Here is a 13,220-nt window from a genome sequence, read left to right as displayed (position 1 = left end):
GCCACCCTGGTGGAACCGCTGACCGCCAATCGAGGTCTAACTAATCCTGTTGGTCCAGTCCCTAAAAATACAACTCAATTAGCCATGAAAAGCTCTTCCCGAACCACTAGCAAATTTGGCATTTTTTCCCGAACCAGTGGCCCGAATCCCACCTTGAGAAGCCAAGTTGCAGCCCAGAGCCACAAGTCTACCCCCAGAAGCAGCTGACCATCTCCCACCAGCACAGGCACCTCCCTCAGAAGCTGCAGCTGCACCCCCTGAAGCCCGGTCTCACTTGCCATACTGCTCACGACTGACACAGATGAGCAAGCCCCTCCCCGGAAGTGAATGTCCTCCTCAGAATTCTAAGTCCTTGGCTCATAAGCCAAAGAAACTCTCAAGAAAAGCAAGCCTCTTCTCGGAAGCTCGACCTATGCGCTCAGCCCCCCACCCCATAAAATCCGCTAAATAACACTAGGCCACTTCCACAGAGGAGGCTTGTCTCTCCCACAAACCCTAGATTCTTCCCACCATCACTGGGCATCATCAAAAACCACAAATACTGTGCAATAAATCTGTCCTTCCCCCATAAACCTACACACTGGTAAACCCAGATCCCTCCCCAGAATCCCAGACAACTCCCTTGGACTTTAAGCCCTCCCTGGAAGCCCCGGGCCCTCCCCAGAATCTCAACCCACCCCACCCATGAAGCTCGAGACCCCCTCTAGAGATGCCCCCCCCCGCCCCTCCCTCTACCACAGAGAGGATGAAAAGCCCCCTTACATGCTTCAGCTCGAAGAGCACCTCCCGGGTGAGCTCGATTCTCTTCCTGTTGATGTGCTTCACGGCCACAATATTCCCCTGTGAAAAGAAGACAGAGAATCAGGGGGACATGACAACAACAAGGGCAGAGATCAGAATTTATAAAAGGTCAAACGAGTTACTGATGATAATGCCGGGAGGTCAGTGCTGGTGTCAGAGAAATGCCACTGGTCTGGCCAGAATTCAGACATGTTGGAACCAGAGAGAGGCCATTCAATATTTCATAGCACAAGAGGGCTCCATTAGCATCAGCCTGCACATTGAAAGGTTGGAGGTCTGCAGAGAAAGGCAGCCTCTCTCCCCAACTCCTGTGATGTGCACATTTTAGAATACACGACAATAAGGCAGAAGACATATGGGTGATCACTAGAGGCAGCGTGCACCGAGAGAGATAAAGAGAGGTCAGTGCCACCTAGATAAAGACTACTTCAGTAGGCAGAGGGCAAAGGAGGGATCACTGCTGGATTAGAGAAAGGTCATTGGTGGGGTCAGAGGGCAGAGCTGGGTCAGCGCTAAGGTAGGAGTAGAAATAAAGTTCAGTAGCACAAAAGGATATTGTTACCCATATGGTAATTTCTTTACTCCTAGTCTGCAAACACTCTCTCACTGCTAATCTGTGAACACAGCACCACCTGGAGGTGTGACTGGAAAGAGCTTCAACAGCTGTTAAATGGAGTTCTCTTTGCAAGGTACCATGCACAAGTCATATGTAGACACCAGACCTTATCCCACACATATTCGTGCAGTTGTTATTTTGCTTCTTTAAAAAAGAACCATTCAGTGCTAGTTTTTCGCCAAACGCTGATGGACGGAGGGAGGCCGTTGATAATAGGAGGAAGCCTTTGGACAAGGAATATTGACTCACCATAATGGCAACTTCCATTCTACTCATACATTATGATCCTCTAATTCACAACTTGCAGTGTGATTCCATGGCGTACAGAGGAGAAGGAAACAAAGAGCAGACAAGGCCTGGGTGAATGCACTCAGAAGAGTCTTCTGATCAACTCCAGCATCGCCTCAGGAGGAGGCCTCAAGAACAAAGTGTCCAAACAAAGCGCTTGCTATTGCCCAACTAGCAGACAATGTGAATTTCTGACTGGTAAGGCCTGGGGGATCAAAGCAAAACCAAAGGGGATGATGGACGGAGTGTTGAACATTGCAAGCACTCACCCCCAGTCAACTGATCTGGGTTTAATCCATCACCGTTCTTTAGCCCACTCTGCCACCCCAGTTCAGACATGGCCATATGCAAATCAGTCTGACCCTGTGCCTCAGGGGAACAGTCCAGCCCGAACTGCCTGGGGGATGCCACTGAAGCTCTCGCTGCTTGGGTGGAGGATGTTCAGACATACAGTGGAGGGACTGTCCCATGCAGCGAATAGAAGTGGGTGATGCAAGACATGATCCATATGGCAAAGTTGTCTCTACCCTCAGCTCTGCCAACATTACTGTCCCATGAAGGTCCTCTGTGGAACACAGCGCCATGATTTTATGTAAGGAAAAGGATATGGCTCTTGAAGTCAGAGCTGTGAGGCTTCTGCTCATGGAAAAGACATGTAGGAAAGGGAAAAAAATAGGGAAAAATCTCATTCAATTGGAGCTCAGTCAACACCTTGGGGACAAAGAGGGGTGAATCTTCGGTACCCCCCTGTCCAGGCAGGACATGTTGAAATGTTCAGAGGCGCATAGGACACTAGCTCTGCTTAAACTGTCAGGCTAAAAGTAAGGCAACAAGAAGGAAGTTTCCCATGAGAGAAGTTTCAAACTGCGGGAGCAGGAAACATCCATTACAACGCAGTCATTACATCGCACTGCTTTTACAATGCAACTGCCTTTACATCGCATTCCATTACAATGCATGCCATTATAACACATGTCACTACAACGCATGCCATTATAACGCATACCATTATAACGCATGCCATTACAACGCATTATAAGGTAAGTAATGGAGATTTTTTATTTCTAGGGTGGGTATGGGTTTTGGGGTAGGTGGGAATAGTAATTTTACCTCTACGCTATCCATTACCTTCCCTACTGTTGCACTCACTGGAGTGGGAATAGTATGTTTTACCCCCACACTATCCAACACTTACCCTACTGTTGCCCTAATAGTATTATGCGCTGTAATGGTGAGCGTTGTAATGGAATGCGTTGTAATGGTAGTTTTTAAAAATGCATGGTAATGGCATGTGTTGTAAAATTATGCGATGTAATGGTAGTTGCAACGTAAAAACCGCGTTGTAAAAGCATGCATTGTAATTGTTTGCGTTGTATCGTCATATATTCTGCGGGAGCCCATGAGCTCAAAGGATTTGTCCATCAATCGGACCAGGAATTTTCGATCTCAAGAGACCACTGTAGGTATTCTTGGATAAAACAGGCTCACCCAGCCATGTTGGATTCCACCCAACTCTTTAGTTAAGTTGAAATGGTAGGTCTGGCACGTGTTAATGAAATCCTGATTCGGCTAGATGCTTGAAAATGGATCAGACATTCTCCTCTGAGCACATTGATGTCCTTTGACAAGGCCAAAAGTAGAACCCTAGTCACTTTCTTCTGTACTATATTGTTTTGTAAGCCTTTCTGGCAACCAGCAGGACATCTACGTTCTCGCAAGAACGGCTGAGGTGGTCACACGTATCTCCTCACTACTGCTATGATAAAGACTTAAGGGGCCAGAAAGTTTTCAGCACCAGAAAGTTTTGTGGAGATGCATATCTAATCTGTCCCATCATGTATTGACAGAGACATCAGTGAGGCCAACCATCCAAACTGTTGAGGCGCTCATTGCTGCCATTTGGTAACTGCGAAGCATTAAGGGGAACCCACCGGGAATTTAGGAACATACGTATACCATATCAGGAAGGACAACAAACGTGGGTTGACCAGGATAGGCCCGGACTTGTGGCCAAGCAACTGATTCATGTGCTCTGGCTTATGGAGCTCAGGGAGAGCAAGTGAGGCTTGGTTTGGAGTACCACCGCTATGCATGGTGCCAGTCATATGAGATGACCCTGGAATCACCAGGGTTAAATGGCCTTGTTTTCTAAAAAGTGGTCAGGGTTTGTTTCTGTGCCAGTACTCTCTATGGTTCGAGGGAAGGTCTTTCCAAGTTTGTGTCTAGAATATTCTAGATTACCAGAATCATCTTCATTGGTGTTAGCAAGGATTTGGTTTTGTACATTGAGATATCAAGATCAAACATTGTTCTAAGGGTCATGGCAAGACCTGACTTTTTTGGCTCCCTTGGTGAACTTCTCCTGACGCAATCAATCCATGTAGCTCCAGCATCTGCAGAAAGGGTTTCATAGAGGCCAGTATCTTGATGGGGACACTGGGAGTCAAGATTAGGCCAAAGGACACCATCTTGCTCTGACAGTGTTGGTTTTCTACTGGAAAAGAGCCAACATATTATGTACAGTAGAGCAGGTACACGGAAGTAAGAGTTTAGAAGGTCTACTGAAAACAGCAAATGGTTTGGATTGGAAGGAGTTTTGCAGGACCTAAGCTTAAACTGGGACTTTTAACTTATGCAGAGGTATTGGTTGAGACCCTAAAGAGCTACAATGGGGGGGAGATCTCTGCTGTTTTTCCTAACATCGAAGGGAGTAATAAATAGTTTCCCCTTTTTCCTCCCCTAAATTACCTGATACAGTCACTTCTTGTGATCCTGAGGCTCCTGTGGGCATACACCCCACACCCTCACAACAGAATAGCCCCCTAACAGATCTGATCCTGTGATCTTTCTCGAATCTGAAGCCTTAGAGGAAACCCCCCTTTCACCTGTTCAACATATTTGTAACTGGGATCTTCTTAATAGCTCTACACTTCTCAATATTATTAGTAGCATTAAGTCTGGTTCTCCACTGGATCCACTTCCCCCTCAAATTCTAAAAATTCTGGACACCTCCTCCCTTAATCTTATTTTGGACTTACTCAATTCTTCTCTTAGAGAAGCCACGGTACCTTCCACATGGAAACATGCCATGATTGTTCCTTTATCAAAAAAGAGTAATGCGACCCTAATAATCCATTCAATTTCCGCCCCATCTCCCTCCTCCCTGTTTTCTCAAAAATATTGGAAAAACATATCAATACACAACTTACCCAGCATGTTGAGTCCAATAATATTCTTCATCCATCTCAATCAGGTTTTAGATCCGGTTTTTTGACAGAATCCACTCTGCTGGGGGTCTCAGAAACTATTCGACGCCGAGTGGATGGGGGGGAAACCGTGGCACTCATTTTGCTTGATCTGAGTGCCGCATTTGACACGGTTTCCCACCCGATCCTTATCAAAGCCCTTAAATCATCTGGCATTACCGGCCCAGCCCTCCAATGGTTCGTTAGTTTTCTTTCTGACGATACCTTCAAGGTCTTCTCCTCTTCTTCTGTCTCTCAAACTTACAAATCGGCGTATGGTGTCCCCCAGGGCTCTATTTTGAGCCCTTTACTTTTCAATGTGTACGTCAGATCTTTGGCTACAATTGCGGAACAAGCTGGGTTAATCATCTACTCATACGCCGATGATACACAGATCATCTATTCTCTTTCTACTGGTTCTCACTCCACTCCCTCCTCCCTCAGTGTAGGGCTCAGTAACATCGCCACATGGATGCACGAAAACAAACTCAAGTTGAACGGGGGGAAAACTGAGCTTCTTCTGTTTGGTAAGAACACTAATCTGTGGGGGCCCCAACATTGGCCCTCTCAGATGGGTACCCTCCCCGCTCCCTCAAAAACAGCACGAAATCTTGGCATCATTTTTGATGACCAACTCTCCATGAAGCATCACGTGGTCAAAACCTCTTCCACCTGTATTACCATCATTAAGTGGCTCCGTAAGATCATTTGGATGCTCCCTCAGGAGACACAGAAAACCGTAGTCCAGGCCTTAATCACCTCTAGACTGGACTACGGCAATATTCTTCTCCTGGGGGCGTGCAAAGAGGTGACCCATAAGCTACAGACAGTCCAAAACATGGCAGCTTGGCTGCTCTGTAAACTTCCCAACTTTTCCTCCACTTCTAATTCCCTTCGTAAATTACATTGGCTTCGCATTGAAAGCCGCGCAAAATTTAAGGCTCTTTGCTTCATGCACAGAATCAATGCAGGTTTTGCCCCTCCCTATCTTAGGACCTTGGTTCACCGGTATTGCCCTACTCGCACTCTCCGTTCATCTTATCAGTATAGGTTTCAAGTTCCCAGAGTTAGGAGAGCCAGAATGGGTGGTCGCTCTTTTTCCGCTCTGGCTCCCGTCCTCTGGAACTCCCTTCCTCCTCCCCTGCGCACTGAATCTTGTTACCTTAAGTTCCGCAGAGAAGTCAAAACTTGGTTATTTAACCAATAATCTATCTCTTCTTCCTTCAGTTCGTTCTCCCCCTTAATTTGGTTCTAGCGCCGGGAAACCTCTGGGTAGCTGCGCGCTTTACAAGCTTAAATATAATAATAATAATAATAATAATAGTTCATCTCGCTTTTGTAGGGCAGCACCTAAAATTAGGGGCATTTTGACCTCCTACAGAAGTTACCAGATTTACAGTGGGAATTTGCTGGCCTTGATGGAGATGTCTGGGGAATTTTAAGAACATTACCATTCCTCATTACCAAGATAATATTTGCATTGTGAAGCAATAGCTCGCTGGCAATGTTCTAGAGGGCGTGCTTATAATAGCCAGGCAACTTTGACTGGCCTCTATGCCAAGCTGGTAAAAGAGAAAATCCACTTCCCGAACCCTCAATGCATTTTGACTTGCTGTCTAAAGGGGTCGAGGGGAACGCATTGGGATTAACTTTGCTTGGACCACCAAACTTTTAGGAGCTGGGTGTCGCGTAAGATAGTACCCATAAGGGCATCAGTAAGGGTTTGATTAAAGGGAAGTAAGGCTCAGATGAGGATGGGCCAGAGTAGAAAACCACAGTAAGGACATTTGTCTTGACTTCAGATGAAGGCAGCTGGTGGTCCAGGACCTCAGTGCCATGCCTAATCAGTACAGCCAATGAAGCACTCTCCTTTTCCGGGGGTTCAAGGATTGAAACCAACACTGTGTCAGAGAAGTATCCCACCTACCAACCTCCTGCAAGTCCATGAAGATATCATAATCATAGTGTTGGGGTACTTCATTCCCATCATCAGTATCAGGTTGACCAGAACGTGAGGCAAAAAGGTGATTACGCCTCTGAGGAAGCCCACTTTGAAGAGGAAGAGTTTTGTCTGAATCAGAGTGTATGGGGACTGGGAGCGCTGCAGGGGAGTTTAGGCATAAATTAGGGCAGGATCGAAGCTACACCGCAGTTGGCAGAGGCTCGACCTCCGACGACGTCGGACCGGCATCGATGGAGAAGGGATTGGCGCAGATTTTTTTGGATAACTCTTTTTATTAGTCTTAGAACATGATATAAGCGCAATAAAAAAAACTCAAATATGGCACCAAACACAGCAGATTTTATAGATTTGCAAGCATAAAGAATATGTAGAACATAGAGATTGTGTAAATGAACATACATGAAGGAATGTAGTCAGAATCTCTATCTCATGTCCTCTAGTCATGAGATCTGCAGCCCCACATATCAAATTAGCGTTTGCAGCCTCTCCGCTTGTACCAACCTCTCAGACCTTATACAAATGTTCATGCCTATCGCCCATTCCTACAGAGATGGAGGTTCCGCCTGTGGTAAAATATCTGGCAATGTCCAGATTAGCTATTACAAAGCCCATGCCGGCCAAAGTTCAATGATCCCTTGTCTCCAACCAGCCCTCCATTGGTACCAATATGGCTACCTTGGGATTCATGACCGTGTGAAACTGTAAAACACCAGCAAGGGAGGCGCAGACCTTCCGCCAGTATCGTTCTATAGTTGGGAGGACCAGATGTATGATATAGTGATCATTCTGGGGCATGCACTCTGAGTTGCAGGCCATCCCAATTTTCTAGTCTGCTGGGACTGTAGTAAATTCTAGACTGGGGCAGATCTTGGAGCTGGAATATAAGTCACCACTGGAGTTGGTGCAGTACCCAAGACGGGTTCTAGTGGCACCGACGGAGCCAAGGATGGAGCCGACAGTGATAACCTGACTGGAGGCTCGTGTGGATTCTAGGGGCCCAAAGGAGCATATAGGGAACCAGAAGAGTGCCAAAAATACCAAGCGTGGCCTCCTTAATGAACTTGTCCTGCTGTGGTATCGCTGACAGCCTGGGAAATTTGGGGCAGAGTGGGACCAATTGTGGCATCGGCTACCCTATCAAGGATTGGAAGCGAAATGGATTGGCTTCTTGACACTTTCCCAACTTCTATTTGGACTGAGAGTGGCGGGCTCGGGACAAGTTCACTTCGACTTCTTCTTAAAATTAGACCTCAAAATACCAGACGACCGCGAAGAGGACCTGTCGCTGCAGTGGCCTCAGGAGCAGGAGCCAGCCCCCTTCTTTGACTTAAAGTGGAAGTGGGACTTAAACTAGGTCAGTGACTTCTTTCGTTTGGTGACATACAGCACCTCTTCACGGTCCCAGATTGCCTTTGGATGCATGAGGGCACATTCTTCCCACACCTTGGAGTCCTACCCCGAGCTCACATACCAGCGGTCCAGCTCAGGTGGGTCCATCACCTGTTTCCAACAGTCATGGCAAGGTGTAATCCTATAGACTCTGGTGAGGGACATTGTTTCCTCGCATACTGGAATACATTTTGGAAGGACTTCGTCAACTGATGAAAAGGGAGCGGAGCTCGGTATCCATGTTCAGAGGTGCAGAAAGAAAGGAAGTGTTTGCGGTGTGCGGGGTAGCGTTTATATGCAGCTCCGCTCTGTCACTTCGGGGGTGGAACAAAGCCAACAGAGAGCAAGCTTTTACCCCGCATGCCGTTACAATGCAATTTTTCAACCCGACTTGCTGTCGGGGGTGCGTTGGAATTCGGAATAGTATAATTTACTATTCCAACTCCAGTCTGTGCAACAGTAGGGAAGGTCTTGGAGTTAAATCCAACACCTTATACCCCCTATAGCAAGCTATTTTTTTGTTGTAATGGCTTGCGGGGTAAAAGCATGCGTTGTAATGCATGCGTTGTAACGGTTGTTTCCCAACACGATCCCCCTAGCGGAGCTGGAGAGCACGGCTGTGGAGACATCTGTATCCAGTCTGGCGCTACGGGAATCTGCAGATAGTAGTATCCATATGAAGTGTTAGGATTGTTTTCCATGGAGTACCCCCTCGTGAAGAGGGGGGCAGCTCTAGAAGAGCTCTGAAGCCTGGTGTCCTATGGAGATAAGACTGCAAGTAACAGCGGTGATATTGATCGGCCTGGAGCTGCACTGTAGACTCCAATGCAAATTCTCAATCCTTCATGATCTGGAGAACTTAGACGTAATATAACTTAATGAAGCCAGTTGGGCCGATAAGTTAATTTTACGTACCTCTCAGGTGATAGCTTCCTCCTCTCCCAAGAACCCAAGAAGGCACTAGAGGCATGCTTCTGTGGCTCTTCGAACAGTAGCCGCACCCCCCTCCCTCCCCCAGCGACTTGAGACCCACACGGGTAAGTAGTGCGCTTTACAAATTATATGATTGATTAATTGATTGATTGATTGGCCAAGAAAATTCAGATGCTGCTCCAGTGAAGGAGTGACTTTGAACGATGAACTACCATTGAATACTGGCCTTGAACGGTGCAATCTGCACAGACACTGGTTTCTTTTATTTTGTTTTTTGGAATTTTTCTTTTAATTGTTTCGACTTGGAGCCCCAGTTAAGGCACTGTAGGTGACTGCCTGATTCCCCTTGATTGACAAGACGCCCCCTGTTCCCTCCTCATCAGGAGCAAATCTGTCAGAGCAACCCGTTGTGCACATCCTGAGTTCTGCACCCAGAGTTTCCTTTCAGCCTGGTCCTGCATTCAACACCTACTGCCTTCTGGTGTCCCTGCCGAGGAGATTTGAGAGCCCAAACTCACCCCTCTCCCAAAATGGTCCCCTGAACAGGCTTGGAGACTACCTCATCGCTTTTCTCTTCCAAAATGTCCTTAATAATATACTTGGAGTAAAACCACCGCTCCTCTTTTCTCCCACAATGTCCCCGTTAACCGGTTTCAGATGTTGGCCTGGACCCATCCCAGGACTCAGAATATTTATGTGAGCTGCTCACACATACAGAATATGACATATAATATACCGCCCTGGAGACCAGCATGGACAGGATGAATTACTGAGAATACAGAACTGGATCCAGATGACCCCCCTTCCAAGCGATGACACCGTAAGGGGAGAGCGGGAGAGGCTCTAGGGTAGAGGGGAGAAGATAACCGAGGAGAGAGTTGAAAGAGAGGAGCTAAGGGAAGAGGAGGGAAACAATAAAGGAGCAGAGAGGGCAGAAAGACTAACTAAGGACAAGGGGAGGCAGAGTGTAAAGGGAAGACTAAAAGGGGAATGATTACTGAGGAGAGAGATAGGGGAAAAGAGTAACTAAGATGATGTTGAAGATAGTGGCCAAGGATAGAGGGAAGGAACAGTAACTGAAGAGAGAGGGAGAGATAGTAACTGAGGAGAGCATAGGGTGAGGAAGTAAGAAGGGATGGTAGGAAAGGACGCGGGAAGGGACAAAAACTGAGGAGAGCATAGGGTAAATGTAAATGTACAGGAATTTATATAGCGCAAATCACCAAGCGGTTTCTAAGCGCTTGCTTAGGGAACCCGTCCTGGTATTCCCCTGTGAGATACCCCGGCAGGGTATCCGCAAGGTGAAAGCCAGGCATCCCGCCACGAGGGGCCGTTGTGGAGATTAAGCAAGCTATTGCCCAGAGTCGCAGAGTGTGAACCCGTGAATCGAGTAGGCACCGGAGCGAGAATTGTCAAGTCCATGGACATTTTAGGGCTCAAGACCCCTCCGAGCCGGGAATTGAACCCTGGTCCTGGGCTGACCTCTGCTTCCAGGTCTACCACCTCCTCTAACCAGTGAGCCACACACCAAGGGTGAGGGAGTAAGAAAAGAAGGGATGGAAGGAAAGGACGCGGGAAGGGACAAAAACTGAGGAGAGCAGAGGGTGGGGAAGTAAGAACAGAAGTGGACGAAAGGAAAGGAGAGAAGGCACAGATGAGGGAAGGGGTGAATAATGGGGGAACAGCCACTGACAGCAGGAGGGAGGAAAGAGTAAGTGAGAAGGGTAAGGGGTCTGACAGGAGACGCGTTAAAGGCGTGGCTGAGGAGAGAGTGGACATGTGTGATAGAGGAAAGGACACATAAGGAAATAGGCGAAGAGAATATCCGCAGAGAGGGAGGAAAAGTGAGTGAGGAAAGTTGGGAGACAATAACCACGGAGACAGGTGAAGACAGTAGGGTGAAGGGGTAAATGGAAAGTGAGAAAGGGGAGGAGTGACAGCAGAGGAGAGACAGTAGGGGGCAGAGTAACGAAGCAACAATGCAGAGGGTAGCTGAGGAAAGAGGCGACGACAGAAACTGATGACAAAAAGAGGTGGAAAAGACAGTAACCAACAGGTGAGAGAGTCACTGATTCAAATGGGGGGTGGTAACCCTGGAAATAGAAAGAGGAGCAGATGAGGGGAGGAGGAGGCTGGAGAGTAAATGAGAAGTAGCTGGTGGCTAGGAGAGAAGTGCAAAGAGCGACAGGAGATGGTGGGACGGAAGAATGACGGAAACTAGCAGGACAAGGGATATGAGTAATAAGTGAAACAGGAAAAAGGTGAATAACTGATGGACAAGAGAAGGCAAAGCTGGATGAGTGAAGTACCAGAGGTAGGTTAAGAGAGACCAAGATGGGGAACTGAGCAGAGTAGGAAACAGCCACCGGAAGAAACAATGGTGGGCAGAAGAGGGGCTTACTGGTAAATGATGTGGAGGAGAAAGAGACTGCGGACTTGGACTAGCCTGGAGACATCCCAAAAGACTGGTAAGACCATGACAGAGATACCCAAAAGGTTGCTTCTTTACCCAAAGGGAGTCCTGGCAGAAACATTCAATGACATTATTTACAACCCATCTGTAGTATGTGGATGCAAAGTATTTGTGGCGTGGGCGGATCATCCACGAGAAGGCTAGGAGGTGGGGCACATCAGAGTCTTCTGTTCCAGGAGTCCGTTGGGTCACTCGTTAGGAGAAGCGGTGGGCTGCATTAACCTCCTAGTTTTCTGGTTTATGGACAAAGGCTGCACCAAGTTCTTGGATGAGGCTGACGTATGCCTAAAATGGATCTGAGGTTGCTTGTCGCTCCTTCGTATGAGACGCAACTGGACTGCTCCTTGAAGTCAAGTTCATAACTGATTTCCAACATGAAATAAACAAGCCCCAGGAGATCAGAAGAAGACAGAGCCGGATTCAAGCCCTTGCAACTAAAAATATGTACAATAAATATCTTCTACGGAAGCGCAGTAAATACTCACTAACCGTCACAACATGTTGAGGTGATTTATGAAAATATCAACAAAAGAAGAGAACAAGCAGGACTGAGGTACCAAACAGCACCCCGGTATAAAAAGAACGAATGAGAAGAATAGAGCCCCAGGAGAACCAGGTCAACTTGCAGAAATCACGCAGACTCATTGTATTTAGGTGGACATGGACCACTTGCAAATGAGAACTGTTACCTTCACCTAAATGGCCCCAGTTAGAGAATCACTACAGTCAACTACATACACCACAGAAAAGTAAAAAGTAATCTCCAAAACATCAGCTCAGCAAAGCCACTAAATGTAAAAGATGACATGAGGACGAGGGCAGTCACTGTCGCGGATCCACCCAACAAGGCCACTGTCAGCATCATAGAGAAGACAAAGAGACTGCCCCTTTGATAAACGTCACACCTGAGAGGGATAGCAGCTTGGACTCGGCTGCTGAGCATGGCGGCTTGGGCTTGTCCGCACTTCCGGGAAATGACAGTCAGAGTGAGCACACTGTTGGTTCACACTAATTGTGTTAGGCACAGCATGCAGAACTTGAATTGCATTGACAAGCCACGTTTCGCTGACAGCAGAGATCTGCTAGCCTCGGGCCATCGCCTCACGAGCAGACCGGATCTGCCATAGACATCAGGTTTGGCTGGAGCATCACACACTTCCGGGGAAGTGCAGGATGTGGCAGAGAAAGGATAGGAGACGTTGGAGGGCTTGGGGGAGGCCATGGCATCCAGTCCCTGGGGTCCCTGAGACATTTGGCTCACCTGATACCTGGCAAGGCTCTTAATACCAAAACCTGAATTTTAGTTGGGGAGGGTCCTACACACCACCCATATCCTAGTGATACTGTCGGCGCCAGATCTTCCACATCCACCAATCTCTTTGCGACAAAAGGTGAGGGATCCATGAGTGTCAAATTGACTCATGCAGTCCCCAAGACCTCCATGTAGCACGGTTATGCTTAATTTTGTCCTTCCCATATTCATTTTTAATCTACATAATTAAAAACAGTATG

General features: G+C 47.4%; 1 protein-coding gene across 1 annotated transcript in view; it reads right to left on the bottom strand.

The window, feature by feature from the left end:
- The window catches only part of NPR1 (natriuretic peptide receptor 1), an 845,985-nt gene that overhangs the window by 193,911 nt on the left and 638,854 nt on the right, over window positions 1-13,220 (bottom strand). The window contains exon 10 of the mRNA XM_078671023.1: window positions 763-840. Within this exon, the coding sequence (XP_078527149.1) occupies window positions 763-840 (78 nt within the window). The remainder of the gene's footprint in view (window positions 1-762; window positions 841-13,220) is intronic.

The sequence above is a fragment of the Lissotriton helveticus genome, chromosome 12, assembly GCF_964261635.1.
Source record: "Lissotriton helveticus chromosome 12, aLisHel1.1, whole genome shotgun sequence".
In the NCBI taxonomy this organism is placed as follows: Eukaryota; Metazoa; Chordata; class Amphibia; order Caudata; family Salamandridae; genus Lissotriton; species Lissotriton helveticus.
The sequence above is the reverse complement of the archived record's forward strand: the minus strand, read 5'-3'. Positions and strand labels throughout refer to the sequence as shown.